This window comes from Salmo trutta, chromosome 30 (genome assembly GCF_901001165.1).
Source record: "Salmo trutta chromosome 30, fSalTru1.1, whole genome shotgun sequence".
Lineage (NCBI taxonomy): Eukaryota > Metazoa > Chordata > Actinopteri > Salmoniformes > Salmonidae > Salmo > Salmo trutta.
This window is the reverse complement of record NC_042986.1, coordinates 35,393,361-35,406,613: the sequence shown is the minus strand read 5'-3', so window position 1 is coordinate 35,406,613 and position 13,253 is coordinate 35,393,361. Positions and strand designations below refer to the sequence as shown.

Below are 13,253 nucleotides of genomic sequence, written 5' to 3'. Positions count from 1 at the left end.
CTCACTGGTCACTCGTCATGTAATGCCTGATTATTTTCAAAATGGAAGCGCAGAAGACTGCACGTGAACTTTTCACTGAAGCAGTGAGAGCAGTCCTAGAAACTTGGCCTGTTTTACAGGTAGGTGAATATTTTATATAGCAATCACTGCATATTCGGGTACAGGCTTTAATGGTGTAATTATTCAGTCGTGAATAGCAATAAGGACATTCATGGGCCGTGCTGATAGCTGGCTACTCATGTAACTATGTTAGCTAGTTATAGTTGTTGGGCTGTGCTGTATTTTCCTCCGTGCGCTGTTTGGTTAGCTAGCTCTATAGCGACAACGTTATAAGCGTGTCAGCTTCCTAGAGATCTAATTAAACAGTATACCTATGTTTGTAGTTACATGTGTGTAACAAATAGTGTACAAACGTTGTTTTGCAGATCGCAGTTGATAATGGATTTGGAGGCGTGTACGGCCAACAGAAGGCGGATTGGATGGTGGATGTGGTCCAACAATATTTTCATGACAACGGTAACCTGACCCATGATTTCGATACATAGCATAACGTTACCCAAATATCTGTTGTATTGTTATATACGTCGCATCTTCCTCTTTGCGTTACTGCACATCTGCTAGTATGAAGCACCCGTGTCTGCTCTGTTTAGATTACTTGTTGGCATGCTGAACAGTCCCAGGCAGACTTTCAGTTCAAGCTAATTAGAACTTCTTTGTTTACAGCAAACCTGCAGCCAGATGAAGTGGAGGACTACATAGCAGACCTTATGAACAATGAGTTTGATACAGTGGTGGAGGATGGCAGTTTACCTCAGGTGCACATTTTGTTTTCAATTCAGACATTTAAAATGTCAACATACAATATTGGGGCTAGCTGAAGGTCTCAATTTCATTTTCAACCATCTGCATTCTTAATGTCAAAATGTCTCCTAAATCAATGCTTTCTTCATTGATCAGGTGGCACAGAAGGTTAGCCAGATCTTCACACAGTGTCAACAAGGAAAGCTTGCGGAGGTCAAGGATCAGATAGTCAAACTTAACAAGAAGAGTGCAGAACGAGCCATCGTCACACCTCAACCAAACGCTGCTGATGATGTAGAGAGTAATGGAGATGAAACAGAGGTACGTGTTTTATTGGTATAACATGTCAAATTGACTATTTGAATGCTAGTCAGTCTAGTGTCAATTCTGAAAAGGTTGTGATTGTGCCATTGTAAATCTTGTCATTGTAATCCAGTTCATGGAGTGTGAAGCAGCAACGTCAACAAACCCCCCGCGTAGTGCAGCACCCAAACAGACAGATCAACCCCAGTCTCAAGAGGAAAACGATGGTTGGACGACAGTAGTGCGCAAGAAGTGACACTACTGTAGAAGTACTGAGTGAATTGGGATTTTACTGCTGCCTAAGCTCTGGAATTGCTTCCTAACACTGTTGCTGTTTTATATAGTGTCTCTCCGATGGGTCTGTCATATTGGGAGGATGGACATATGTTCTGATGAAAACCTGGACACGTAACCTGGAGTTCATTAGGTCACTCTTATCAGGGCATCTCCTGAGGAACTGTCACCGTTTACAGGGATTTCAGTAGCCATCTATAGTGTATATACACACACACCACTCACCTACAATGCTGATTAAGGCAGCCCCCCGCACCTCTCTGATTGAGGGGTTGGGTTAAATGCGGAAGACATTTCAGTTGATCAACTGACTAGGTATCCCCCTTTCCAATAGTATGTATTACTGAGTAAGAGATAGAAAGTGTTCCTTTGCACTGATCCATGTTCTATTTTCAAATCGATAGAAGTCTACCTGCTACATGTCTATTTACAGTATAGTAGTAAAAGTTGTTTGCAGTGCTAAATATTAAACTTGAAAATAGCCAACTTAAGAATGGTGAATTTATTTGAGTGGCATACAGTACTCTAAAACTGCCTGAATCTGGTTTCATTCTGAAGAATACAGGTTAAGATATCTGATCTTTCTTTCAGTCATGTTTAAACATTTTATGTTCACAATAAGCATTCCACAGTTTGGCGACATGTATAAAAAAAAAAGTGAAGGATTTTTTTGTAGACTTTTTTTGTACACCTGGCATATCAAGGCACTATTTTAACAAATGTGACATAGATCATCCATTTTAAAACAAACTACAGATATCATATTCATCCCAACCATTTATAGAACCTGTAATGCTGCTTTAATACAAAGAATCTGTAGATTTAGGTTACTGCTACTTATGTGCTCAGAGTAATGGTAACGTCAGTTTATATTAACTTTAGATAAATACTCAACGTTTCATTTAGAAAAGATCTCCTAGGCTGAGAATAACCACACTGACTTAGTGGTACAGTATGGACTCAGTGGTATACAGTAAAGGTTAGACGCATGGTAGTTGTGTTGTGGTGGACAGTAGTCTACAAGTTGAGCCAGGGGTGCTGCAAACACTGAGCGGCAGTGGCTCTCTTCTCTGGTGTGACATCCAGCATGGTTAGGAGGAAGTCACTGAACTGGGCCGCCTGCTCCAGTGGCCACTCATACTTCTCCAACAGCACCTCAAACAGACCCCATGGCTTCAGGTTGGCTATGTGCCTCAGCTCACCTTCAGGAGGGAAAACAATAGTGAGCTAAACAACATTATACCACAATAAAAATAGGGCCATTGATAAGTCTCAGATCATCATTTTGGGGGCTGCTGAGTGGCGTAGCAGTCTATGGCACTGCATCTCAGTGCTAGAGGCGTCAGACCAGGCTGAATCACAACCGGACGTGATTGGGAGTCCCATAGGGCGTCGTTAGGGTTTAGCGTCATTGTAAATAAGAATTTGTTCTTAACTGACTTGCCTAGTTAAATAATAAATCCTATTAGGCACCATACAGGTATGTCAGCTTGTGCTCGTCATTTTGAGGATATTTATGTAGATATCTGTTCCAGGACCGCTGAAGGAAAATATATTGTAATGGTACATTCAAAGCAGATGACCACTTGAGTATTACGAGACAGGACACGTGAATTGTAGTACTGTAACATGGTCTGACTGACCTTTCTTGTTGATGCGTTGCTCAACAAGGCATTGTTCTCTTGAACCAGACTATTCTGTGACATAGCTTTTACATACAGTACAAAACCATTACAGATACATTTGACTTTTTTTGCACCAAATTTACTGTAAGACTTACCTCGCCTGTCAAAGTATTCTCGTGAATATCTCCCAGACAGAGCAAAAGGGGGCGGAATGGCTCCCATTAACTCAATGATGTGTGCAATGTGATCTGAGAGAACAAGAGAGCGCATTACGTCACTGAAATTCTTATTAAAACAACTCACTATGTAACAGTTTACAAATTAATGGCTTCCTGTTCTGTGTGGAATCAGAAATTGTCTGGCTTGAACAGCTTATTTACAAGCATGAAACATACATAGCCTAGACAAAACCTCTCCTTGGGGACCCACAGATCAGGTATTTCACAATTTTGTTGTAGTCCTGAACAAGCTCACCTGATTCACCTAGTAAGGGCTTTTTGCTAAGTTGCCGATTGGAATCAGGTGTGCTAGCTCTGGAATAGATGAAATGGCTGGCGTCCCCGGTAAAGAGGTTTGAGAACCACAGGCCTAGACGATACAAGGTGAGTACAGATCCCTCAAACTCAACTCTGGACCTCGAAGCCAGTTCCACTGCATTGTTCCCCTCTAATCAGGGATTGATTTAGACCTGGGACACCATGTGGGTGCAATTAGTTATCAGAGATACACAACTACCGTTAAAGTTTGGTGTCACTTAGAAATTCTTGTTTTGAAAGAAAAGTGCTTTTGTCCATTAAAATAACATCAAATTGATCAGAAAGTTTAAATAGTACCCTCAAAACACCAGTCTCAACATCAACAGTGAAGAGGCGACTCCGGGATGCTGGCCTTCTAGGCAGAGTTGCAAAGAAAAAGCCATATCTCAGACTGGCCAATAAAAAGAAAAGATGATGGGCAAAAGAACAGACACAGAAATCTGCCTAGAAGGCCAGCATCCCAGAGTCGCCTCTTCACTGTTGACGTTGAGACTGGTGTTTTGAGGGTACTATTTAATGAAGCTGCCAGTTGAGGACTTGAGAGGCGTCTTTCTCAAACTAGACACTAATGTACTGGTCCTCTTGCTCAGTTGTGCACCGGGGCCTCCCACTCTTTCTATTCTGATTAGAGCCAGTTTGCACTGTTCTGTGGAGAGTGTACACAGCGTTGTTCGAGATATTCTTTTTCTTGGCCATTTCTAGCATGGAATACCCTTCATAGAATAGACTTAATTTCTCAGTACAAGAATAGACTGACGAGTTTCAGATACTCAACTAGTCTAAAGTTCTGATTAAAGAAGCAATAAATCTGGCCAACAGTTTTCAGCTGTGGTAACAATTGCAAAAGGGTTTTCTAATGATCAATTAGCCTTTTAAAAATGAAACTTGGATTAGCTAACAACGTGCCATTGGAACACAGGAGTGATGGTTGCTGATAATGGGCCTCTGTACACCTACGGAGATATTCCATTAAAAATCAGCTGTTTCCAGCTACAATAGTCATTTACAACATTAACAATGTCTACACTGTATTTCTGATCAATTTGATGTTATTTTAAAAATGGACAAAAAAAAAAAGGTGCTTTTCTTTAAAAAACAAGGACATTTCTAAGTGACCCCAAACATTTCAACTGTATGTGTGTTCTATCTAATATATATATACACAAAAAAAATATGGGGGATTGGAAATGTATACAATTACATTGATGGAAGCAACAATCTGCAATATTAAAGCTGATCCACCCTTTATTATTATTAATTTTTTTAAAGAAAAGAGTTGAATACCCCTGGTACAGACCTTCATCTCTAGTGTAGTCCTCTCCTGAGTGGGGCTCGAACAGGTAGTCCCCTGTAGCCAACTCAAACGCCTGCAACAAAAATGTCACGTTGGTCAAAATACAATCCACAGAAGGGCAACGCTACAGTGGGAGATCCCAGACGAAACAGGACATAAGATGATGTGAAGAAGGTCCCGTCACGGTTTCGTAGCTTACCATGCAGGCTACGCTCCAGATGTCTGCTGGAGTGCCGTATTCTGCCCCTATCAACACCTCCAGGGCACGGTACTGGCGTGTCTGGATGTCTTCTGTGAAGTGTTTGTGCTGGGGAAGTAGAGGGGGGGGGCTGATTAACACCATGCTGTTCTTTACCATCTCCACACATCACAAGAGAACAGCTCCAAGTCCAGGTTATCATGAGAACTGAACATACAGAGCTTGTTCTTCCTGTTGAAAACAGTCACTTACCACCCAACAGGCATTGCCCAGGTCTGCTATCTTGATGCGTATTTTGTCAGCATTCTGTGGTTCCAGGGGATTGACCAGGAAATCTGCTGCGCTGAACACTAGAGCGACACAGACATACAATTTAGCTCATAATCACAACAACCTCACCATCTAAATACAGAGAACAGTAAAGCAACTGCATGCTGGTGCCAGATATACATATGGCAACAGAAGTGACAGACCGAGAGATGCCTAGTGAGATACTGACTGCTGGGGGACAGTCCAGAGCGTTGGCTGTCTCTCCCGGTGGAGTAGCCTGACAGGGTAGACAATGCTGACTCAGACGTGGCTGACAGTATGGAGCCAGCAGACATCCCTGACATCCCAGAGACAGGGCTGCAGAAACGCATGGGGTTGTGGCCGTTCCAGCCCTCCTCGATCCACAAGGAGCCAGATTCCGGGCTGGCCTTGGTGTTAGCCGTGGACGAGACATGGGTGTAGCAGTTCCCGTTTTCATTCCCCTTCACCACAGAGGAGTCTGGCAGAAGAAATGGTATCAAGAACATATGGATTTAATACAGAAACTCAACCAGGAAACACAGCTGCTACCAAATCACCGTTATAAAGGGATTGGCATAGCAGTGTCACTAGTAGAGGTGGACCACTCACTGTTGGCGGTCCTCTCTGGGTCCCCAGCGTCGTCGTCCAGGGGCCAGGGGGTGCGTAGAGGGTTGGAAGGGTCTGGTGGAGAGGTCCCATCCAGATCCTCCATCTTCTGAAGGTCCACCAGTCTCTCCTCCAGCAGACGCTGCTGCCGCTTGGCCTTCCTCTTCAGCTTCTTCTTCTTGTTCTTGGTCACCTTGCCGCTCTAGACACACAGATGGACATAGAGAGACAGATACATGGTCAGGCCAGGACGCCTGAAACTTTCCCAATCATGATGCCAGCCTGACTGACCATGTGATGCTCCCTGACAACACTACCGATACTGTAGATACTGATGACTCCAGTTCACAGTACCAGAGGGTCCAACACAGAGAGTGCATGCCAGGCAGAAAAATAGAGTGTGCAGAAAGGAAGTACCAAACTGAGAAATATTCAGAGTTAGCCTGTCTTCAGTCTCTCTCTCACACACAACAAGTCTTCCTCAGACAGGTGAGCTTTAATACATTGTAGTAATATCATGGAGTTCAGATGGTATTAACTGTATCTATCTACAATGGGGCTCAATTATATTTCACATGATTACTTTTGATTCTAATCCTCATTTCTATGGCAGAACCACTGCCCTACAACAAACAGAGTTTTGATTGCAAGTAAAACTTGGGCACTTAGGAAGCAGACTAAACATGATCCCACCACAACCTCTCTATATCCTGCTAGCTAGATGACCACACTATTCTGAGCTCCAGCATGTAACCGTCGACAGTTCTCCAGTAGGCCTCTTACAGAAAGTCCATCCCATCTGACAGTATCCCTCAAAGCTGACCTGGTGAACTCACGTGCCCACAGCTGTCTGAACAGGCTTTGGCTCAGTGGGTTAGCTAGCTTTGCGGTGATCTGCTGAGGCAGCTAACGTGAGCCACGCCTGGAATTTGAGGAAGGGCCAACTGTACCACAAGGGATCAGATGGCATTCTGTTTTCCAACTGAATAACAGTGCTACGGCTTTAAACTTCCCCCAGCCATGGCCGGGGGAGCAAACGCACACCCTCCAGTTCAAAAGTCCTTGAGGTTGTTTATTCCACTGCATATACTGTAGTCTACTTGGTAATGGATTTGGTATGAAATGCTGTCTATGCTACAGTAATACATTAAAGTATGGTGCTCTTTAAGTGCCAAATGCCAATCATTCATGAGGTTGAATGCATCGTTCAAAACAAACATTCTAAGAACTGCATACAGTGGGCTAGAAGCCTTCTTGGTACTGGAGGTATATTACAGAGAAATGTGATAGGTTGTTTTCACCTGCTGAGATAAACATTTCCAATTTCAAAAACAATTTTTTAAAAAAGTACTCAAATTAGATCCATATGAAAGGAGGGCAGCTGTAAAGAGAGCCTATAGGATAAAACTGTATCAAGTCAAAGTGCTCACACTTCCTCACATCAAAAAACTGGTGTGAAAAACCCTACAAACCCAATAAAGAAACTGGGTAAATTATTATGTTCTTTGTTGGACAGCAACAGGAGGCTGAAACGATGCTTACATAGAAACCACAAGTCAGCCATGGGGCAAAGCATTGTCCAGTGAGAATGTATTACATGTGAGAAGGCATTACTGTGAGGTGTCTGACTGACGATTCGGTCACCAAGACCCCATTCCCTCTCCTTGATTTTTTACATGTCGTTTAGAAAGCCAACTACTGTTTTGACATGCAGAGACAGATGATACACTACCTGAGTAGGAGACGAACCACTAAAGACACACACACCAACCATCACAACGTCAGAAAATAATCGTTAGGCAACATGATCACATCACACAAAAGCTGAGGTGAGTTATGATCAACGTTAAAGCACTGTTCACCAAAAGTGATGTTTCTTTTTTTTTTTTGCAAGACTATCCCTTCTGTGGCAGGCAGGCAGGACTTCAGTCTGAACATACCTGGTTCTCCCTTGGGGCGGTGCTAACTGCCATCAGAAAACGAGGTAAAAAAAGGAAGGGAGGGACAGTAAACCGTAATGACCACAAAAACAAACACACAAGAAAAACAGGACAAAGTTAGAAACCAAATAGAGACAGAAGAAATGACGATGAGCAGATTTGATAGCAGAAAGTATGCGAAAGAGAGAAGAGACAGACGCATAGGAAACATCTAAACATGCAAGTAACAAATCACCACAGATTTACATCTAGACAGTTTTGACTAAATTTGAGAGAGAAAAAAGGCTGTTGATGGAGTCAAAGTGAATATACATAGTTGTCTGTATGTGTACAGCAGGGGTTTCAAACATCAGTGTTTTCGGCAAGGTCCGGAAGGCCACACTGACATTTTGTATATCTCCTTGCCATCAAAATTCAAAAGAAAAAAATTCCTCTGTGCATCGTGAAGAGACTATATGTAGACCCATTATCATTTCTAGTTTCCATTTGGTTTTAACCAGTAAAATGGTCATCCACACCCCTGGTGTACAGTATAACATAACAAATTACTGGCTTCACAGTAATGTGTAAGTCCAATTAAATTTTAACAATTACAGCACACATACAGACACACATTGAAGCACTCACAAGATGACCCTATGCTATAACCCCTCAGAACAAGTTTGACTAATAACAAAACGTATGATTAAAGTTGAAAGTCTAGATGTTGTTTTCATCATAATGAACCAACCAGCTCACCTGAGGAGCCCGAGGGAGGAGGGGCTCCTGACTGCTGCCACATAGTGGCCTCTGCAGCCAGCCGTCTGACGTACACCTCATCTACATCCAGCAGGATGTTCTCCGGCTTGATGTCGGTGTGGATGATCTTACATTTGGTATGCAGGTAGTCCAGGCCCTGCAGAACCTGTGGAGGGTAAGACATGGAGCATGTATAAGGGTGGTTGAGATGGATACATGGAACTGAACAGTTTCTAGTGAAGCTTTACTGACTACTGTATCATTAACATTACTGCTAGCTATGGTAATAACTAATACATTGATCATATTTTCAAGGTTTCCTGGCTATTTTCTAAACGCTGCACCTGTGAAACCGGCTTGATATGCTATAAACACAGGAGAAAGTGCTGTGGTATTCCTTACCAGTCGGAGAATGCTCTTCACACAGAACAGACGCTGTGTGAAACCTGCTTGATGTGCTATAAACAGAGGGGAAAGAGCTCTGGTATACCACTGTACCTGTCGGAGAATGCTCTTCACACAGACTAGAGGAAGGCCCATGTAGTTGGACTTGATGATCCACTTCAGCAGCTGGTGACCCAGAACCTCCAGCACCATACACACATCTGACACACCAGTTAAGGAGAAGCTGATTCACTCAAACTTACACATGAAAGATCCCTTTAATACACAGACCAAAATCTTATTTATTTACCACGCCTGCATTTTTATATATCTGAAAGTAGTGTAAAAAAAACATGGACAAATTAAAAGCCACCTAATGACCTAGTCGTGATTCCTGCATTTTCATAGACTCTGTGACCAAAACACAGGTATCGTGTCTGTGTGAATGGTTCTGCTTTTTTGCAGGTAAATTCATTAACACTTCCATTGTTTAACACCTCCTTAACTTGAACTGCAAACAGCCCCCATGGTTTAAACCCCCCTGCCACCCCTCTCAATTGGCCAGTTCTCTACTGATATGTATAAAGGGGTCTACCTGCAAAATAAGAGGTCAATTAGGGGCTGTTTGAAAGGGGGTCATATAAAACATTGCCTTATATTCTTTTTTACAGGTAACATACCACATCTTCTGTCTGAAATGGGTGAAAGAACACAGGGAAAATAGTAGTACAGGCAAGTAGGAGGAGAGGAACAAGTGGTGTGCAAGGTCCACCAAACCCAGTTGATTACAGGGTCCACCAAACCCAGTTGATTACAGGGTCCACCAAACCCAGTTGCAGCCGGTAAGCAGCAGAAAGGATACGCACACCATTGACCCCGGATATCTTAAAGTCATCAATAAGCTGTACAATGGTCTCTCGTTTGGGGTCTGTAGGGTCACTGTCTCGCACCTTAGGCCACAAAATAATCGCAGAAAAGTTACTTCAATTCAGAAACAGTACGATCTATCCGTATATGCTAGAGATGTTAGAATGTACCAGACTACGACTCCCCAGAGTGTTGGGCTAGCTAGTACAATGTACACAGTACAATGATTATGACATCAATCAATTTCACCAAACAACTATGCCATTTGCTTTGGAGGATGCCCTTGGGCTTGTAGCCATTAATGAGTGATGTCTGTGGGTGTGCCGTCTGTCTGAGGGTGAAATAAATAGGAATGCACTCACACATCTGAGCAGCTTAATCTCATCCAGCGCCGTCTCTGTGTAATGCAGAGCACTCTTCACCACTTTCAGTGCCACAAAGCGCTTCCTCCTACACACAAACACAATCATGTCATGACTCAAACTGGAGAAAAAAAAAAAAACACAGCCAATAATGAAAACTTAACCATTCAGCACTGAATGAAACAAATTGATGGGAATGAAAAACATTAAAAAAGGATAAATATCATTAGGCTTCTCATTTGTGTATTACTGGTATAGTTTTACAGATGCACTCAAATCAGTCACTTACTGCAGGTCCCAGCATAGCCATACAGTAGAGAAGTGACCCCAACCAAGCTTTCTGACTACGTGATATCGGCCATTGAACAAGTCTCCAATCTTCACTGGGTAGTACCCACCTGAAATATACATAGACTTTCACTCACACAGGCTTATTAGCATTATCGCATCATCCTAGTTGATAAATTATATTGTGAAGTTGACATACTGTATCTACAAGGGCATCATATCACAAGTATTATTACAAAATCCATGTGGTGACTACATTCATTACATAACCACCAACAAGTAATTCCACTCCCTGCTGATTTTTCAAATAGAATAACCTTGACTGTCACTTTCCTAATCTGCCACACTATTGCATCGATCCATTAGACAATTATATAGCCTACCTTTGCAGTAATCCGATGGGTCCTCCTGCTCCTCATCATCTGATCCGAGCAGCTCTGTTGGTGGAGGGGTGAAGTCAGGTGGGGGTGGGCTGAGAGCCTGCGGAGAGGTGGTCTGAGATGAGGTCAGTGGTTTAGGTGGAGTAGAGGACAGAATTGGAGGGATCTCTAGTGAGGGTGCTATGGGTGAGGACAGTACGGGGGTGGACAGAGTGTCAGAGGAGGGAGTTAGTGGTATAGGAAGTGGCTGGGTGGTTAAAGCGGAAGGATGTAAGAGATGGGGAGGGCTCTGGGAGAAATTGAGTGGGGCAGGGGGTTGGAGGTCCGGGGGCCTCTGGGAGAGGTTGAGTGGGGCAGGGGGTTGGAGGTCCGGGGGCCTCTGGGAGAGGTTGAGTGGGGCAGGGGGTTGGAGGTCCGGGGGCCTCTGGGACAGGTTGAGGGGAGGGGTGGGAGAGGTTTTTGGTGGAGTCGCAGGCCTGTGTATTGTGAGGATGCGACACAACTCATCTGCGGTGGGAATCTGGGACCTGAAACAAAAACACAGAACAGCCTGATGAAATAACCGTCTCAATATGGTTCCTGTTTGCCTTTAGGAAGGTGGTGACGATATCTTTGCCTAAACAATAACAACCAGCAAAATATCCCTTTATCTGAAAAAAAATGACTAATTACATCAGTTATATTTAACTAGTCATCTAAAAGACTGACTTGACATTCAGCAATGTAAGTACTGTGATTCTCTTGTAAACAAGAAGCATGCGTGCGCTTCAATACAGACAATGAGGGGTTTGTGTTTTATTATGAGTGAGACATGCATCACATTAAATTAAAGTGGAGTGCTGACTGTGGCCCGTCTCCAAAATTCATTGGGGGGGGGGGATTATGCAATTACCAAGGGATAATGATAGTCCAAATAGTGTACCCCCCATATCTACATTTGCACGGTCCCCACACTATTCGTAACAGCAGTGAAATGGGTATTGTTAAGGTTTGCCAGGGTTAAACTGAAATAGGCACAGAGCAGGAAAGGGGGGAGGCATGAGTCAATGTGCTTATCTGGAGAGGTGAGTCGCTCCACCGCCCCCGTGTATTTATAGCACATAGACATAACTACTAGCTAGACAGAACCAGCTGCAAGCTCTGATACATGCTGTTAGCCGACGCATGGAATGGGAATAACGTTAGAGTAGCCAACGTTGCTCACCCAATATCCAAACTGGGGAGGTTGTCACCGGATCCTTTTCGATGTTTCTTGCCTTTCTTCTTATGCTTCTTACTGTGGGTGCTATGCGGGTTGTGATTACCGCTGGACACTGCTGGCGATCAGGGAATATATCATTAACTACCATATATCCACAAGGCTAACGTTACGGCTATCATAGAGTTGCCTTGTAGTATCTGCAGTTCTCACTCGCATAGACAATCCGCTAGGGTTAGTGCAATGCGGGATCCTTGGGACGTCCCTAACGTAACACCCTACCACAGCCGTAACCCTTACATAACCCTAACCTAAACCTTTGATTTCACCATTTTTTATAAATGTCAACTTCAATGGGGTGACTTAGGTACGTCCCAGGGATCCAGGGTTGCAAGGAGCAATCAGCTAGCGCTAACTGGAAATATTACACTTCCATTTGCAAATTGGACTAACGTTACTTGCCAGCTGCGGATTTCTTTTTGTGTGAAATCTGAATACATATCGTTGACGTGTAAAACTTAGTAACAAGACGAACAAATATTGGAAAGAAAACACATTGCCACTGGAAATATTTTTAACACATTAGCTAGCTCGTTAGCTGGCTAGTTTAGCTAGCTAGCAAGGAGTGTCTGTGCTAGCTGGTTAGCTTGCGTGCGCCAGACAGCTGGCTAACCTTAGCTAGGCTTTTTTTTTAATACAATGACAGAAACATACAAATCAATTCTAACTCAACGATGAGATAAAGTAGTAGTCATGCGACCATCTTTATCATTTACATTGTGTTAAATGGTATATATAAACATCATCTTTGGCATGTTTTAAAACTCTCACCGTTCATCGATATCATCAGTGCAGCTGTCACCGCACACACTGCTGGCAGGCTGTATTTAGGTTCGCGCCTGCGCTGTAGTTATGAGCACAAGAGCTTTGGGAACAGTGGTGGGGTCAGCTGAGCAGTGGTAGGGCCATGGGACAGTGGTCACTGGTCAGGGGGATATGCTGGGATATGGGTATGGCAAGTCATTTAAACAATCTGTCAAATTTACCCTGGTCAATTGTCATTTCGATTAACCTGGCATGTATCTACCATCCAGGCTGTATCACGGTGTAGCAGGTAGCCTAGTGGTTAGAGCGTTGGGCCAGTAAC

At 43.4% G+C, this 13,253-nt stretch overlaps 2 protein-coding genes across 3 annotated transcripts; one reads left to right on the top strand and one right to left on the bottom strand.

Moving 5' to 3' along the window:
• Window positions 1-33: 33 nt before the first annotated feature.
• On the top strand, window positions 34-1,884 carry tsr2 (TSR2 ribosome maturation factor). The gene is made up of 5 exons (XM_029723944.1): window positions 34-119; window positions 426-516; window positions 724-815; window positions 958-1,122; window positions 1,238-1,884. The coding sequence occupies exons 1-5, from the start codon at window positions 42-44 to the stop codon at window positions 1,358-1,360; spliced, it is 549 nt and encodes a 182-aa protein (XP_029579804.1). The 5' UTR covers window positions 34-41; the 3' UTR covers window positions 1,361-1,884.
• Window positions 1,885-1,888: 4 nt separating this feature from the next.
• srpk3 (SRSF protein kinase 3) lies at window positions 1,889-13,045 on the bottom strand. 2 transcript variants are annotated; one of them, XM_029723941.1, is made up of 16 exons: window positions 12,938-13,045; window positions 12,113-12,221; window positions 10,912-11,435; window positions 10,530-10,638; window positions 10,241-10,328; window positions 9,874-9,961; window positions 9,126-9,232; window positions 8,628-8,793; window positions 7,890-7,915; window positions 5,953-6,151; window positions 5,552-5,821; window positions 5,305-5,402; window positions 5,053-5,160; window positions 4,857-4,926; window positions 3,179-3,271; window positions 1,889-2,600 (listed from the first exon to the last, which is right to left on the bottom strand). In XM_029723941.1, exons 1-16 carry the CDS (start codon window positions 12,951-12,953, stop codon window positions 2,416-2,418), a joined length of 2,256 nt encoding a protein of 751 aa, XP_029579801.1. In that variant the 5' UTR covers window positions 12,954-13,045; the 3' UTR covers window positions 1,889-2,415. The 2 variants fall into 2 exon arrangements, with proteins under 2 accessions (XP_029579801.1, XP_029579800.1); XM_029723940.1 differs by having other exon boundaries at window positions 12,113-12,224; window positions 12,938-13,025.
• Window positions 13,046-13,253: the final 208 nt, after the last annotated feature.